The 15,133-nt window shown below is 39.2% G+C and overlaps 1 protein-coding gene across 2 annotated transcripts in view; it reads left to right on the top strand.

Annotated features, from left to right (window-relative positions):
* Positions 1–15,133, top strand: part of BARD1 (BRCA1 associated RING domain 1) — an 88,422-nt gene that overhangs the window by 52,211 nt on the left and 21,078 nt on the right. For both annotated transcript variants that reach the window (XM_027591484.1, XM_027591483.1), the window contains one exon: positions 9,783–9,891. In XM_027591484.1, coding sequence (XP_027447285.1) covers positions 9,783–9,891 — 109 coding nt within the window. The remainder of the gene's footprint in view (positions 1–9,782; positions 9,892–15,133) is intronic.

Below are 15,133 nucleotides of genomic sequence, written 5' to 3'. Positions count from 1 at the left end.
TTTGCTGGTTTGAGTTTTCTTTTTCTAGCGCCTTAAGGTGTAAGTTTAGGTTGTTTATTTGAGATTTTTTTTGCTTCTTGAGCTAGTCCTGTATTGCTATAAACTTCCCTCTTAGACCTGCTTTTGCTCCATCTGAAAGATTTTGGACCATTTTGTTTTCATTGTCATTTGTCTCCATGTGCTCTTTGATTTCTTATTTGATTTCTTGGTTGACCCAGTCATTATTTAGTAGCATGTTGTTTAATTTCCTTGTATTTGTGCTTGATTTTTTTCTTGTGGTTTATTTCTACTTTCATTGCCTTACAGTCAGAAAAGATGCATGGTATGACTTTGCTTTTTTGGAATTTGTTGAGACTTGTGACCTCTGTGATCTATTCTGGGAATGTTCCTTGTGCACTTGAAAGGAATGTGTATTCTGCTGTTTTAGGTTGGAACGTTCTGAATATATCTATTAAATCTATCTGGTCCAGTGTGTCATTCACAGTTTCCTTGTTGATTTTCTGTTTCAATCATGTGTCCATTTATGTAAGTGGGGTGTTAAAGTCCCCTGGTATTGTATCACTATTTTGATTAGTTCCTTTGTTTGTTGTTAACTGTTTTATGTATTTGGGTACTCCCATGTTGGGTGCAGAAATACTTACAATCATTGTATCTTCTTGTTGGATCTCCCCTTAATGATTATATAGTGTTCTTTGTCTCTTGTTACAGTCTTTGTTTTGAAGTTTATTTTGTCTGATGACAAGTATTGCTGCCCTGATTTTCTTTTGACATCCATTTGCATGATAAATGTTTCTGTCTCCCCTCACTTTCAATCTGCATGTGTTTTTAGGTTTGAAGTGAGTCTCTTGTAGGCAGCATATGGATGGGTCTTGTTTGTATTTTTTATCTATTCGGTCACCCATTCTGTCTTTGATTGGAGAGTTTAGTCCATTTACGTTCCAATTATTGATAGGTAGGAATTTATTATTGCCATTTTGTTACTTGTTTTTGTTTGTTTTTGTAGTTGTTTTGTGGTTGTTTTTGTAGTTCTTCTCTGATCCTTCTCTTCTCTCGTGGTTTTCTTTAGTGATACACTTGAATTCCTTTCTTTTTATTTTGCATTTCTATTACTGGTTTTTTCTTTGTGGTTATCATTAGGTTTGTCTGTAATACCTTCTGTATATAGTAGTATGTATAAAGTCGATGGTCATTTAAGTTTGACTCCATCCCCCCCACACCCCACATTTTAGGTGTATGGTGTCATACTTTATATCCTTTTATTTTCTAATTCTCTTGACTGATTTATTTTTATTGACTTAGTTTTAGTGCTTTTGTGCTTTCTACTTTTCTTACCCTTAACTGCACTGTTTCTCCCACGGGGCTGTTCGTTTGTGCCTGGCGGCTGGGGAGGGAAGTGACTCCTTTGTTCCTGGTGGAGTGTCCCTGTGAAACTCCCCTCTCACTCGGAGATGAGTAAGTAACTCTTCTGTATCCCCCAGAGTGGTCTTGTCTTTCCACTCAGAGAGTTCCCTTTAACATTCTTACAGATTTGGTTTAGTGGTTACAAACTCCTCCGTTAGCTTTTGTTTGTCTAGGAATCTCTTCTTTTCTCTCCTTCTGTTCTGAATAATAGCCTTGCTGGATAGAGTCTTCTTGACTTCAGAGTTTTTCCTTTTAGCACTTTGAATTTATCATGCCATTCCTGTCTGGCTTGCAAAGTTTCTGCCGAAAAATCCACTGATAGGCATATGGGGTTTCCCCTTGTTGGTAACTATCTTCTTTTCTCTTGCTGCTTTTCAAATTCTATCACTACTTTTTGCCATTTTATTTTATTTAGAAGATTTTGTTTATTTATTGAGAGAGAGAGAGCACTTGCACAGGTGGGGGGGAAGGGCAGAGGAAGAGGAAGAGGTAGAGAGAGAATCTCAAGCAGACTCCATGCTGAGTGCTGAACTCAACTAGGGGCTCAATCTCACAACCTTGAGATGATGACCCAAACTGAAATCAAGAGTCGGCTGAGCAACTGACTAATCCACATTTTTTGCCATTTTAACTACTGTGTCTTGGTGTGGACCTCCTTGGCTTAATGTTGTTGGAGGAATCTTTGTGCCGCCTGATCTGGATATCTGTTTCCTTCCCCACATTAAGGAAGTTTTCAGTGATTATTTCTTAAAATAAATTTTCTGCCTCCTTCTTTTCTCTTTTTCTTCTGGTGTGTCTATACAAATGTTATTACACTTGATGGAGTCACTAAGTTTCCTTAGTCTTTTCTCATTTTGTGTAATTTTTTCCTCTCACCTGCTCAGCTTGATTACTTTCCATTACTCTGTCCTCCCAGTTGCTAATTCATTCTTCTGCTTCCTCTAGCTTGCTGTTTATTCTGCCTAGTGTATTTTTTTAATTTCATTTATTGTATTCTTCATCTCTGACTGGTTCTTTTTTATCTTTTTGTTAAGGGCCTCACTGATATCCTCCACTCTTTTCTCAAGTCCAGTGAGTCTTTATGATCATTACTTTAAATTCTCTATCAGGCATATTACTTATATCAATTTTGCTTACATCTCTTGCTGTGGTTTTGTCCTGTTTTTCATTTGGGACATATTTCTGTGTGTCCTCATTTTGTCTCTGTGTGTGTTAGGAAAGTCAGCTACATCTCCTGCCCTTGAAAGTAATGGCCTTGTGAAGAAGAAGTGCCCTGCAGTGTGGTGTCCCCTGTTCCCCAGAACCTGGCACTTCTGGAGTGTCTCCTCTGTGTGTAGCATGAACCCTGCTGTTGTGTCCTGGCTGCTTTTTCACCCTCAATCTAGTCGTCTGCAGTGACTCCCCTTGCCAGTTGTGGGCAGTGTTGGGTCCGAAGCTAGGGTGAAGTGCATAATTTTAACAGGGTGTATGGTATTCCACAGCGGCTCTCCGCCACTGCCCAGACCAAGGCCCTGCAATGTGGCACAGGTCTTCTGGGGCGGTGCGGGGGGGGGGGGGGCTGGGACTGAGGCAAGATGGGCTGCAGGGTGTGGGGTTTGGTATAAGCAGGTCCGTGAATGTTGGCGCTGCACTGTTTCTCCCACGGGGCTGTTCGTTTGTGCCTGGCGGCTGGGGAGGGAAGTGGCTCCTTTGTTCCTGGTGGAGTCTCCCTGTGAAACTCCCCTATCACTCGGAGATGAATAAGTAACTCTTCTCTATCCCCCAGATGTTTTTTAAACTGCTGTTTCTATGCTGCATCTCCCCTGGCTGTTCACTGAACTTTCTTAAAGGGTGGGAATTCCACTTTCTGAGGCCCTTTGGGCTTTCCCAGAACCCAGCTGGCTGATTTTTAGAATTTTAGGCTTTAACTCATTCTGGTTGTAAGAACTCAGTAATTTGGCTCCTCTCATTTTCAAAGCCCGGTGTTATGGGGAATTGTCTTCCCCATGTGAGCTCCCTGGTTACAGTCTGTTTTTTCTCCCTTTGTGCCCATGGCTCCCTCCCTTCGGGGATGCCATGGTCCAATTAGCTTCCCACCATGTCTCTGCCCTTCCTACCCTCTTCAGTGTGGGCTCTTTTCTGTCTTTCATTGTGGGGTTTGTTCTGCCAGTCTTTGGGTTGTTTTCTGGGTTATTTATACTGACAGGAGTGTCATCTAGTTGTGTCCATGGGACACACGGTGACCCTAGGGTCCTTTTACCCCACTATCTTCTCAGCCCCTCCTGCTCAGCTTCTTAAAGACAATCAGGGACGCTTTCTACCTTCTCTGGTTACTGGAACATGAATGGAGTATCTTACAGAAATACTCTCCCTCCATTTGGCACATCATTGTCAGTTTTATAACTTGCATAGTATATAATATTTGAAGATTTCTCCGATTTTGTTACTAGTAATTATCACTCTTAAATAGTAATGCATTAATAATAGAATATAGGTACTAAACAGAAGATGGACTTTTGTTATCTCATTAAATTTATCTTTAAATAGTCCCCATAGTCCATCCTCCAGCTCCTGGGGTCCACCCCCAGCCTCCTAGAGTTCACCCCTCAAATCCTGGGGTACGTCCCCCAACTCCCATGCCCCCGATGCTGAGGCCCCCACTGCCCTCCGAAGGCCCTGGGAACATTCCTCCCCCTCCCCCAACCAACTGAAAGGCAGCTCCTTCTCCAGGCAAGTCTGTTGTGTGGTGTTTTCCTTCAGAGCTAAGTTTGGTGCTTCCGTACGGGGCTGTGTTGTGTCCCCACTGATCATTAAATGTCTCCCCCGAGGCCCGGCTTGCCAAAAATAAATAAATAAATAGTCCCCGTAGACTATAAAAACAAAGTTTACCTATTTTGCAGTTTTATCTAAGGCTGTGATTTTTTAAGAGGATGCCCGTGAAGATCATCTTACTGATGCTTAGCACATGGCACACCAGTGAGACAGGGTCTGTGAGGAAATACTGTCTTTATTATATTTCTGATATGTATAGCGGAGTATCTCAAACCTATAAAGCTTTGGGTCTGCCTTTATATATTTTCGTCAAATGTAGTGATAGTTCTCAAGTACTGAATGCCAAAAAATGCTCTCTTTGTTTCTACATTCTTCAGGGCCCTGTAAGCTAAAGGAGGCATGTAAGCCTGTCTCGAGTCCATTGATTTTCATTGCACTACAGACATAAGGAAGTCATGGCTAATGTAGTTTCTGTTGAAAGCATGTTTGTTGGAAGACATATGTCCTTATACCAAACATAGATTCTTGTTATTCAACATTTGAGGTATAATTTTATTTATATATATATACATATATATATATATATTTTTTTTTTTTTAAAGTAATCTCTACACCCAGCGTGGGGCTCGCAATCAAGACCTCAAGATCAAGAGTCACGTGCACTACTGACCAAGTTGGTCAGGTGCCCCAACATTTGATATTTTTTGATTGACTTTATACCTTTTCTGCTACTGTAAGAATTTAAGTTGAATTATTTCAGTTGCATGTAAAGCAAACTTTTAGAGAGGAGTAAAAATTTTTGTAACTTAGCCCTGGTAGGTAGAAGAAAACCTGGGACAAAAATCCATCCTTAGAGTTATTTTTGGATGTCTTTAGAAGGGAGCAAAGCATGTATATGAGGGCTAGGGGACCTAGGTTAGAAAGTTCTGTGTTCTGATGTGTTCTAGTATTAAGTTGTCATAAATGGTGCTAAGACCATGTGAATTTAAATTTTGGAGAGAAGGCTCAAGAGCTATTTTTTTTTAGTAACACTTTTAAAATGTGAAAATACAGAATCTTTTTTAATCCAGGAGGTGGAGAGAGTCAACAACTCAGAAATATAATTAGGCATTAAATGTCTGTGGAATACCAGGTATAGGAAAAGAAAGAATGGAATATGAATTATTGCGAAGTTAAATGAATTTAAAAGCATCTTACTGAATACTGGTGGAGGGAAATCTTGAAACCTTATAAGGCAACACAAGGTTATCTAGGAATTAACAACATACAGTACTATCGTTGATACTCTTTATCTACCATCTTCATGGATAATTGGTGAAACCTCAGTCCTGCATCACAGGAGATGGAGCCTATTAAATCCTGTCATGTGGACCACTGAAATTTGAAATTAGAATCAAGTTTTTATGCGGCACCTTCAAAAACCCACAGCAAGAGGAGACAGGGCACACCTAAGATTTCTCCTTTATCACATGGGCACAAAAAAGTCATCCAACTTTTGATGGATAAGTTCACCAGTGAAGTCTCCTAATCCTGTATTTCCTCGTGGAGGCTATGATCCTTAACTCTGAATTTCCTACTACAAGGTTTTGGGACCCTAGGTCTTTTATGATTATGGAGGGACTATGTATATAGCAGAAGGTCATATTTATCTACTTCAGACTTTATCTTTTGTTTAAATTTAATGTTAATCTAACACCTTACTGTTTTTTAAATCACATTTCACTTAGAATAATTTCTTATGTGCTTTGGGCTTTTGCTGTGCAAACTTTGCCACTTTTTAAAGTAACATTTTGCATTTAGATGCAGTATTAATTCACTTAACTCTGATTTTACTCATGTTCCACATGAGAAATTTACCTCTTATGCGCTAAGAGTCCATTACCCAAGAGGGAAAATTCTGTTTCAACCTCAGATACAGAGGTTCAGATCTTCTATGCTTCATTGTTCGCCTGAGAATATTTATATTGGTGACTGGTCAAAACCTCAGTGGCTGTCCTTCTTCCCCACTGCCTTCAGTGCATCCACTGTGAACCTAAAACACAAACTCTTCATCCCATCAGAACCACTTTGAGTGTATAGACAGTAGCATATGCCTTTTTTTTTTTTTTAAGAGATGTATAAAGTTTAGGATTTGGTACTTGGTCTGCTATTAACACAGTTTTTTTTTTGCAAGGGTGTAGAATTCATAATTAGAAAATATTACGTGGACCATTGGACCTATTAATTGTCCCACTGCCCTAGTTAATTTTTTAAAAAAATTAATCTGCTATAACAGATAATTTGTTTCATAGCTTAAAAAAAAAAGAAGTGTTGCTCTTTTGAATTTCTGTGCCTTTCCTGCTTCACAGCAAGCCAAGTGACTTGAAAAATTAAAATCTGTATGTTTGCAGTTTTATAGGATTCATAAAGGATTTCATTCATGGACGATCTTGGTAGCCTGTCATGAGTGATAGGTTAGTATTAGCAAAAATGCCTTTTTGCATGAGTATTCGGGACTGAATGGTCTGTATGTGTAAGTGCAAATTTGAATTTGCCCATCTCTCCTCCTTTTTTTGAGTGGTGAGCCTTCTCTTGGGCCTAGTTGTGGGCAGGTTCTACCATATTCTTAAGTAGAAAGGACACTAAAGGGTTATACTATATTATGAACTCTTGCCTTTGGGATAAAGTTGCAATGTTAAACACAACAGTTCAACTCTTTAATAAGAGCTTCCTTCTCATTAGTCTTAGTAATCAAAAAGAATCCTAGTGAGGAAAGTTATTCTCACTGTCTTCAATTAATATTCAGTCACATTGATAGTCTTCTGTGCATGTGACAACATGTGACTTTTCTTCCAAGTGTTACCTTTTTTCAAAAAAGAAGATAAATCGAATTATGTACATTTATTTATGTGTTTATTTACTTAAAGATTTATTTATTTATTTTGGGGGGGAAGCGAGTGTGAGTGGGAGGAGGGAGAGAATCTCAAGCAGACTCCTCACCGAGCATGGAGCCAGACACGGGGCTTGATCTCATGACCTATGAGATCATGACCTGAACCGAAACCACAAGGCGGTCGCTTAACTGACTGAGCCACGCAGGCGCCCTTAATTATGTGCATTTAAAACCAATTTTTTTTTTTTTTTACACTAAGTGTAAATGTTAGCCCATTCAAATATATCATTATGTGGAAAAAAGTTGGATGACTTTTTTGTGCCCATGTGATAAAGGAGAAATCTTAGGTGTGCCCTGTCTCCTCTTGCTGTGGGTTTTTGAAGGTGCCGCATAAAAACTTGATTCTAATTTCAAATTTCAGTGGTCCACATGACAGGATTTAATAGGCTCCATCTCCTGTGATGCAGGACTGAGGTTTCACCAATTATCTTTCGGTCTGTAGCATTTGTATGTGCCATTCTCCAGTTCATTAGCAATACTGGAGGGCTAAGGGTTTAGTGGACTGTGTAGAAGCAGAAGCGTCCCTAATCCAAGTGCATGTCTAAAGACCATATGAGAGAGTGAGCTTTGTGTAGTTAAGGCTCGAAGTATAAATTAGAAGCCTGCCAGTTATTTTATGAAGGAAAACTTTTATAGACAGTACAAGCATCTCACTTGTTCAGACAGTTGTTTTACTGGTTACTTTTTGTTTGAGGCACACTAGCTGCTGATGGTACTTTTGGGAAATACTTTCATAAACATTGTTTTATGTTGTCATAGTGGTTATTCATATCTGTGTAAAACAAGTATACTGTAGTTACTGTTTATTAAAGTATACTTGCCTGGGCTCTTTTATTTCTTTGAAGTGTGAAATTTACAGTTGTCTTTTTTAAAAAGTCCTTGGTGTACAGTGATTTTTTTTTTTTTTTTGATGGCATACGGTGTGACATCATTTTTTTGTTGTTGTTTATTCATTTTTGTACTTGGTTTAAGACCTAGAATATTGATTCATTATCTCAGATTTCTATTTTGATTGTCATACTTGCAGAATATATGTGTGAGGGGATTATTTATTTGGCATGTGAGCACAGTAAGAGAATGAAATTAAGAAGTATCAAGTATAGTGGATGAAATCAAGTACCTTTTGAAATAAACTGAGATTCCTCTAAATGTATGGGAATTTGGAAAGACCCCAAATCCAGCACAGTGGCTTGTCGCTTTGTTGTAAACCAGAAAGCAGAAACACAATACAGTTCTTGGCTGGAGAAGGACTGTTGCCAGAGAAGGGTTGCAAATTATTGAACCTAGGCCTAAAGGGAAATCTGAGAGTACTAATTTATCGATGTTTGTGGGCACATCCCAAGAAGAGTGAGTGATCGGATAGTCATGAGTGGCAGTCATTAGAGAAATGGTTACTGTGGTTTATTTCTTCATTCACTAGCTATCTCTTCCTGCTATGCCATCAAAACCACTTTCTCCAAGGTCATTAATGTCCTTGTCTCCAAACCAAATTGGTGCTTCTGTCCCTCATCTATATGCCCTTCACACAGCATCAGAGTTGACTCCTTCCTCCTTCCTCTTCCTTCTCCTGTTTCCTTCCAGATCTCTCCCTGTACATTCAGTTCAATTTTAAAAACTGGTATTGTACCGTGTTTATCATTTTATGTCCTCTTGAACACATTGCATGTTCATATGCACTTTAATGGCCATTACATGGATATACCATAATCTGAAAAACCATAAAAGCTTATAAAAGAAATGCTCATTTTAGGAAACTTTCTTGTCATAATAAAATATATTGAAATTATTATGAAACCATATGTAAGGAAGTGGAAGGGTAGACAAAAGTTGTATATTTTTAATAATTATAATTTTTACAATAATTTTATAATAAAATTATAATTGTATATAATAAATTAAATAATTATAATTATAAAACTAATGATGGGCAATGTTGACTATTGGAATAAACAAGAAAAACACAACCTTAGTCAAGTCATTGGAACTTCGTTCTTTCTGTTTTCTTACGTATGAAATGGCAGACTTCTCTACTATTTCTGAATTATCTTCCAGTGTAACATATTCTGTGACTTGTGAATTAGTACACGCTGAGATGTCTGCGTCAGCTTGTTCCCTAAACCACCAGTTGATTCTCTTGATGGCTGATTACTACACAATGTACATCCATATTAAAGTTAATTTTCAAAGTGCCCTGCTCACTGCTTTATTCATTTGTTTGTCATGTGGCATGGTTTTCTTTCTGCAGATCTGAATTCCTGTCTTGTGTATTTATCTAATTTCTTTATTTGTTTATGTAGAATATAGAGCTTATAATAGCTATGGGAAATCATTTTTATTTGCATTTGAAAGTCTCTTGCCCTTGGTGATTAATGATTATGAAGCTATATTAGAAATATGCGTATGAATACAGAAGAATACAGTTGTGAAAAAATTCATGTGTAAGTAACAACATATTCAATTAAAAATACTCCCTAGAATGGTCTGATGTCAAATTGAAATTTCACATCTTTTTTCCATTGAATTCAGCAGCTTGTGATACTTGATCCTTAACGCTTTGTGTGAATTCTGAGTCATTCATTTTAGTAAAAGTTGTATATTATTAAGGAAGTTTAAAAATTCTTCCCCTGGTGCATCCATTTAGTTAAAAATCAAGTCACACATTCTATTTACTTAAACCCATCTTCACTTATTTTGCCAGTAACATATTTGGTTTGCGACCTGTGGATTATGCAAATGGTGAAAATATGAAATCACTATTGCTGCTGCCAGAGAAGAATGAATCATCATCAACTCGCCATTGCTCAGTAGTAAGTATGGATTAGGCTTTGGGAAAATTATGTCTTTTATTGAAATTGGTTGTGAAAGGAACATAATAGGAAAATTTCTACTTAGCAAATTGCTTTCAATCACCAAACAATTATTGAACACTTCCTTTGTATTAGGAATTGTGAGTTCAAAGACTATTATCATCAGAATAAGTCTAACAACAAGTATTTTTTGAACCCCCCCTCTGTATTTTAGGGAGCATTCATACTGCAACCAATGTGACAGATGGAGCTCTTGTTCTCAAGTAGCTAACACTGTAATGAGAGATAGGAAAGAGAGAGACTATAAATATGTAAGCTAATATAAATGAAATAGTTTCAGGACCTTACAAATGTGTGGTTTGAAGATTTTGTAGAATGTAATTGAGTGGAGGTGGAGGGCTCCGGTTTAAAAGGTACTGCTTTAGCTGGGGTCATTGAGGAGGGCCTCCAGAGAGCTGATGTTTGATGTGAAACTTGAATGAGGAGGACGAGGCATCCGGGTGAACATCTGTCTGGATGACAAGTGTTCCCTATAGCAAATGTTGTATAGGGTCCCTCAGTGGATGAGCTTGGTGTGTTTGAAGGTTAGAGAGAAGGTCATACTTGCTGGCGACTAGTCAGTGTCTAAGAGTAATGGAAACCACTGAAAGGATTTAAAGCAAGGAAATGACATCATTCAATTTATGTTTTAGAAAGTTCACTCTGGCTGATTTGTAGTAAAGAGACGGGTAGGGCAAGAGCAGAAGCAGGGCAGTTACTGAGGACTGTTTCACTGTGATGAGAAGAGATAGCGCCTGGATTAAGGTAATGGCCGTGGAGATTGTGAGAAGTAATGAGGTTTAGTGTATATTTTTGAGTTAATGGCAACAAATTTTCTGATGAATTATATATGAAGTGTGGATAAATAGAACTAGTGTGACTTCAGCGGTGGGGTGGTAGATGATGGTGCCATTTCCTGCTGTGGGGAAGGAAACCAGTAATTCCCTGCCAATTTTATGTCTAAGGCAGCAAACATGTTGAACGGGCAGGTGGGTCTGTAGCTTAGGAAAGAGCTATAAGTTAGAGAAAGTGGAAGGAATGCTTATTCCTTAGGAACTTATGGTTTAGTGGGGAATATAGATGTTAAAAAAGTTCATTATATACTGTAATAAATTTATAATAGAAGCCATAAAAATGTACAGTAGATTCATAGAGAAGGAAGAAGCTGACTTCAGGAGTGATCAGAAGAGCTTCACAGAGAAGGTGACAAAGAAGGCATGTAAACTTGTAAAGGTAAAAGTTTTAGCAAGGTGCCTAATAGAATGTTGGCTGCAGATAACAAAAGTTACTTAAATGCCTAAAGGCAGTGTTTTATTTTATCTAAAGATAATCTCAATATAGGAGAGCTTTTCTTGGTGAGTTCAGCAATTAAATGGCTGCACCAGAGACCCAAATTCTGTCTTTCTGCGTTGCCATCCTCAGCTTGATGGCTTTGTCCTCACTTCACTAATCTCCCCTCAGTGGTTATAGGACGATTGCCACAATTGTAGATGGGACAGTATCCAGTCTTAAAAGAGGGACTAAAACGTTCCCCAGAAGCCTTCCACTGGACTTCCCCTTATGTCTTACTGGTCAGAACTGGTCACACAATTGGTGCTGACATACGTGGATATCTGTAAAAATTGGGATTCTGTTAGTGTGGAGGAAGTGAGGCATGGATCCAGTGAGCATTGCCCCACTGTGAATCAGGTATACAAAGTGGGGATGGCAGTTCAAATCTAAGGAACAACAGCTTGAAGACAAGGAGGTGTAAAGAACCTTCAAAATCTGAGAAACTAGAGTTAGCGTGAGAAGAGCAGAAGGTGTATTATTAGATAGGAGCTGGAGCGAAGTTGGGATCAGACTGTAAAAGGCTTTGGATGCCCTGAGGAGGAGTTTAGGCATTACTGGTCCACTCAGTGGGGTACTCGCAGTGAGTTTTAGTGCAGAGGACAGTTCAGAGTGGGCCGAGACCGAAGACTTGTTGGGAGGCTGTGAGGTAGACAGAACTCTGATGTGAGAGGGTGGTGTGATGTGGGCAGGGAGAGAAGAGGGGTTTTCAGGAGAGGGGTGTGGCGGGCACATCACAACTGCCCAGATAGGGGAAGATGAGAGAAAGAGATGACTTGAGGTCTGTGACCAGAGGTCCTGCGCGTCTTGTCTGGTGAGGGCAGTGGCGCGGTGATTGATCCCATTGTTGCAGATGAGGAGGTGACCTAAGGTACTTGAGGGGATCATAGGTGCTGTTGCAGGCTAGTTACCTTTGTACTCGGAGAACTCTCTATCTCCTGCCTTCTCCTGGACGTCAGCTCTGCAATGGGCACCAAGCTGGAATTTTGATAATGAACTGAAAGAGAAAGTAGAAGTCAGCAGTTTAATTTTCTTAGTTTATAAATGAGAAACCTGAAACCTAGTTTGATTTGCTCATGGTTAAGGAGCCATTACAAAAAAAAAAAAAAAAGTTTTTTTTTTTTTTTTGAATGGATCAGTTAGAACTTGAGTTTCTTACATCTTAGGTAAGTACTTATTCAGTCCCACCATACTTAATATGGTAAAATAAATTGGCATTTATTTTATTCATTAGGACTTGGACTCTCCTGGCAGAACATAGAACTAAGAACTAAGTTGTCGTTTGCCAGTGTTGCTTTTATGAAAAGCTGGAGAAGGATTGTTTTAAATGTGTCAAAAATAAAGATGTCACTATGGTATTGTTGGAGCGTGAAAATGGGAAATTGGTTATCGTCCTCTCAATTATACTGTCCATTTACTGTTTTTATTAAATGTAATAAACCTACACTTTCCTCATGTCACGTGGACATGGCCTGAGGATATCATTGTTTACTACCTTAGTGGTAGATTTTTGGCTAAGGAAAAGCTAATGGCTAGAAGTCCTAAGTTGAAAGGGTTGTGTCTCTCTGGAATCTGTCTTCCCTCAGCTGCTTCTAGACTCCCTTTCACTCACTCTTTTTCAGCCACATCGGGCTGCCTCACTGTTTCTTAAATACACCAACCACGCTCCCAGTTCAGGTCCTCCGCACTAGCTGTTTTCTCTGCCAGGAACAGTTGTAGGGAGCTCGGTGTACACGTGGCATCCGACTCTGGTGTAGTCCTATCAGGGAGCGCCTCTGTACAGCCCTATCTTACATAGCAGAGTGCTTCCTGTCCTCCCAACCCGGCTTTATTTTCCTGTACCACTAATCGTCTGGCAAAATATATATATATATATATTTTTAAAGATTTTATTTATTTATTTGACAGAGAGAGAGAGAGCACGCACAAGTAGGCAGAACAGCAGGGAGAGGGAGAGGAAGAAGCAGGCTCTCCGCTGAGCAGGGAGCCCGATGCGGGGCTTGATCCCAGGACCCTGGGATCATGACCTGAGCCGAAGGCAGGTGCTTAACCGCCTGAGCCACCCAGGCGCCCTGGCAAAATATATTTTTATTTTATTGGATTTTTTCCCCCTTTGTTTTTATGCCCACAGCCAGGTGCCCAGATACCAACAGACCCAAGACTTTGTTTGAGTTTTTACTTCTTAGAATTTAGCTCAGGGCTTTAAGATAATGGCATGGGTATTGAGAAATATTTATCTGCTTTATGCGAAACAGCAATGCAGGCATGATGATAAATGTGTTCACGTATCTGACAAATATTTATTGGGTGTCTGCAGTATATCAGTCAGTGTTCCAGGCACTTAGGGATACTGTGATCTCTGCTAGGTTGGAACTTCAATTTGAGAGTGAGGATGGAGACACATGGGGCGCCTGGGTGGCTCAGTCAGTTAAGCGTCTGCCTTCAGCTCAGGTCATGGTCCCAGGGTCCTGGGATCGAGCTCCCTTGGAGGGCTCCCTGTTCAGCAGGGAGTCTGCTTCCCCCCTCCCTCTGCCCTTCCCCTTGGTGTATTCTCTCACTGTCTTGCTCTCTCGCAAATAAATAAATAAAATCTTTAAAAAAAAGAGTTTGTTTAATGTCATTGTACATAGTAACTAATATCTATAGAGTCAGGGTACTGAACCCTTGGGATGTTTTCTGAACATCTTTTGAACCTCATGGTTCTAAGATCTCTGTTTATTCAAGCCAAATTCCTCGCCCACCCCTCACCACCTGTTACAAATCAGATGTGTGGCATTGGTGGCTGTTTGCTTTATTATTTTTTTTTTAATAGTATTTCTTAACTATGAGAAATTAGTGCCAGTTTCTATTTTTTATTCAAATGTAGAAACTGATAGGAAAATGCTTGACCCACTTTGGTGCTTTTCTGGGGTTGATGGAAATAGTATCATATGCTATATTTAGAATTGATATCTTTTCACTCTTGGTATTTTGTGCAGAGAACTCATTTAGCTGAAGTGGAGTTATATAAATTGGAAAGTAATGTGTTGCATTTAGAGCTATTTTTGTGGCACTTATTTGTATAACTGACAATTTTTGAATTACTATTTTTTTTACTATTATTATTATTTTTTAAAGATTTTATTTATTTATTTGACAGAGAGAGAGCGAGAGAGTAAACACGAGCAGGGAGAGTGGGAGAGGGAGTAGCAGGCTTCCTGCCAAGCAGGGAGCCTGATGCGGGGCTCGATCCCAGGACCCTGGGATCATGACCTGAGCCAAAGGCAGACGCTTAACGACTGAGCCACTCAGGCGCCCCCCTCTTTTTTACTAGTATTTAGTAATTGAATGATCCATAAAGTGTACTGCACTATTTTCATCTTAAGGAATATTTGCAGTGTTTAGGTTAGACATTGTTACATCACCTTATAACTTAGTGAATAGGGGAGATACATATACAGAAATGTGATGTCAATATGTGTAAACTCGTCCAGTAAAACCTTTGCCCCTTGAGCCCTAGATGAATAAGTAATTCAGGAAACTTTAACTTCTAAGTGCTGAATATTGCCATCAAAAAAACCTTTTACAGAAATCTACTATAGATCTATTCAATAGATTTGAATGAATGAGGTCGATCTGTTTATGGATATAGCTAAACAACTTAGATGTTACCTTGTAGGGCGTCAGACTGAATTATCACTACTCTGATATGTGAAGTGAATATTTAAATACTAACTGTCTCAAATCTAGTTGCTGAACTGTACTAGTGATCATACCTTCAGTGTTTCACTCATGTTCTTCGGAGCTTTTGAGAACCCAGAAAAATCCTCTGCATATAAAGTTACACAACGTCAGAAGGCCCTGTGTCTTGTATTTGAAAGTTCCAGTGCTCTGT

This window comes from Zalophus californianus, chromosome 3, assembly GCF_009762305.2.
Source record: "Zalophus californianus isolate mZalCal1 chromosome 3, mZalCal1.pri.v2, whole genome shotgun sequence".
Taxonomy (NCBI): Eukaryota; Metazoa; Chordata; class Mammalia; order Carnivora; family Otariidae; genus Zalophus; species Zalophus californianus.
This window is presented reverse-complemented; position numbering and strand designations above follow the sequence as displayed.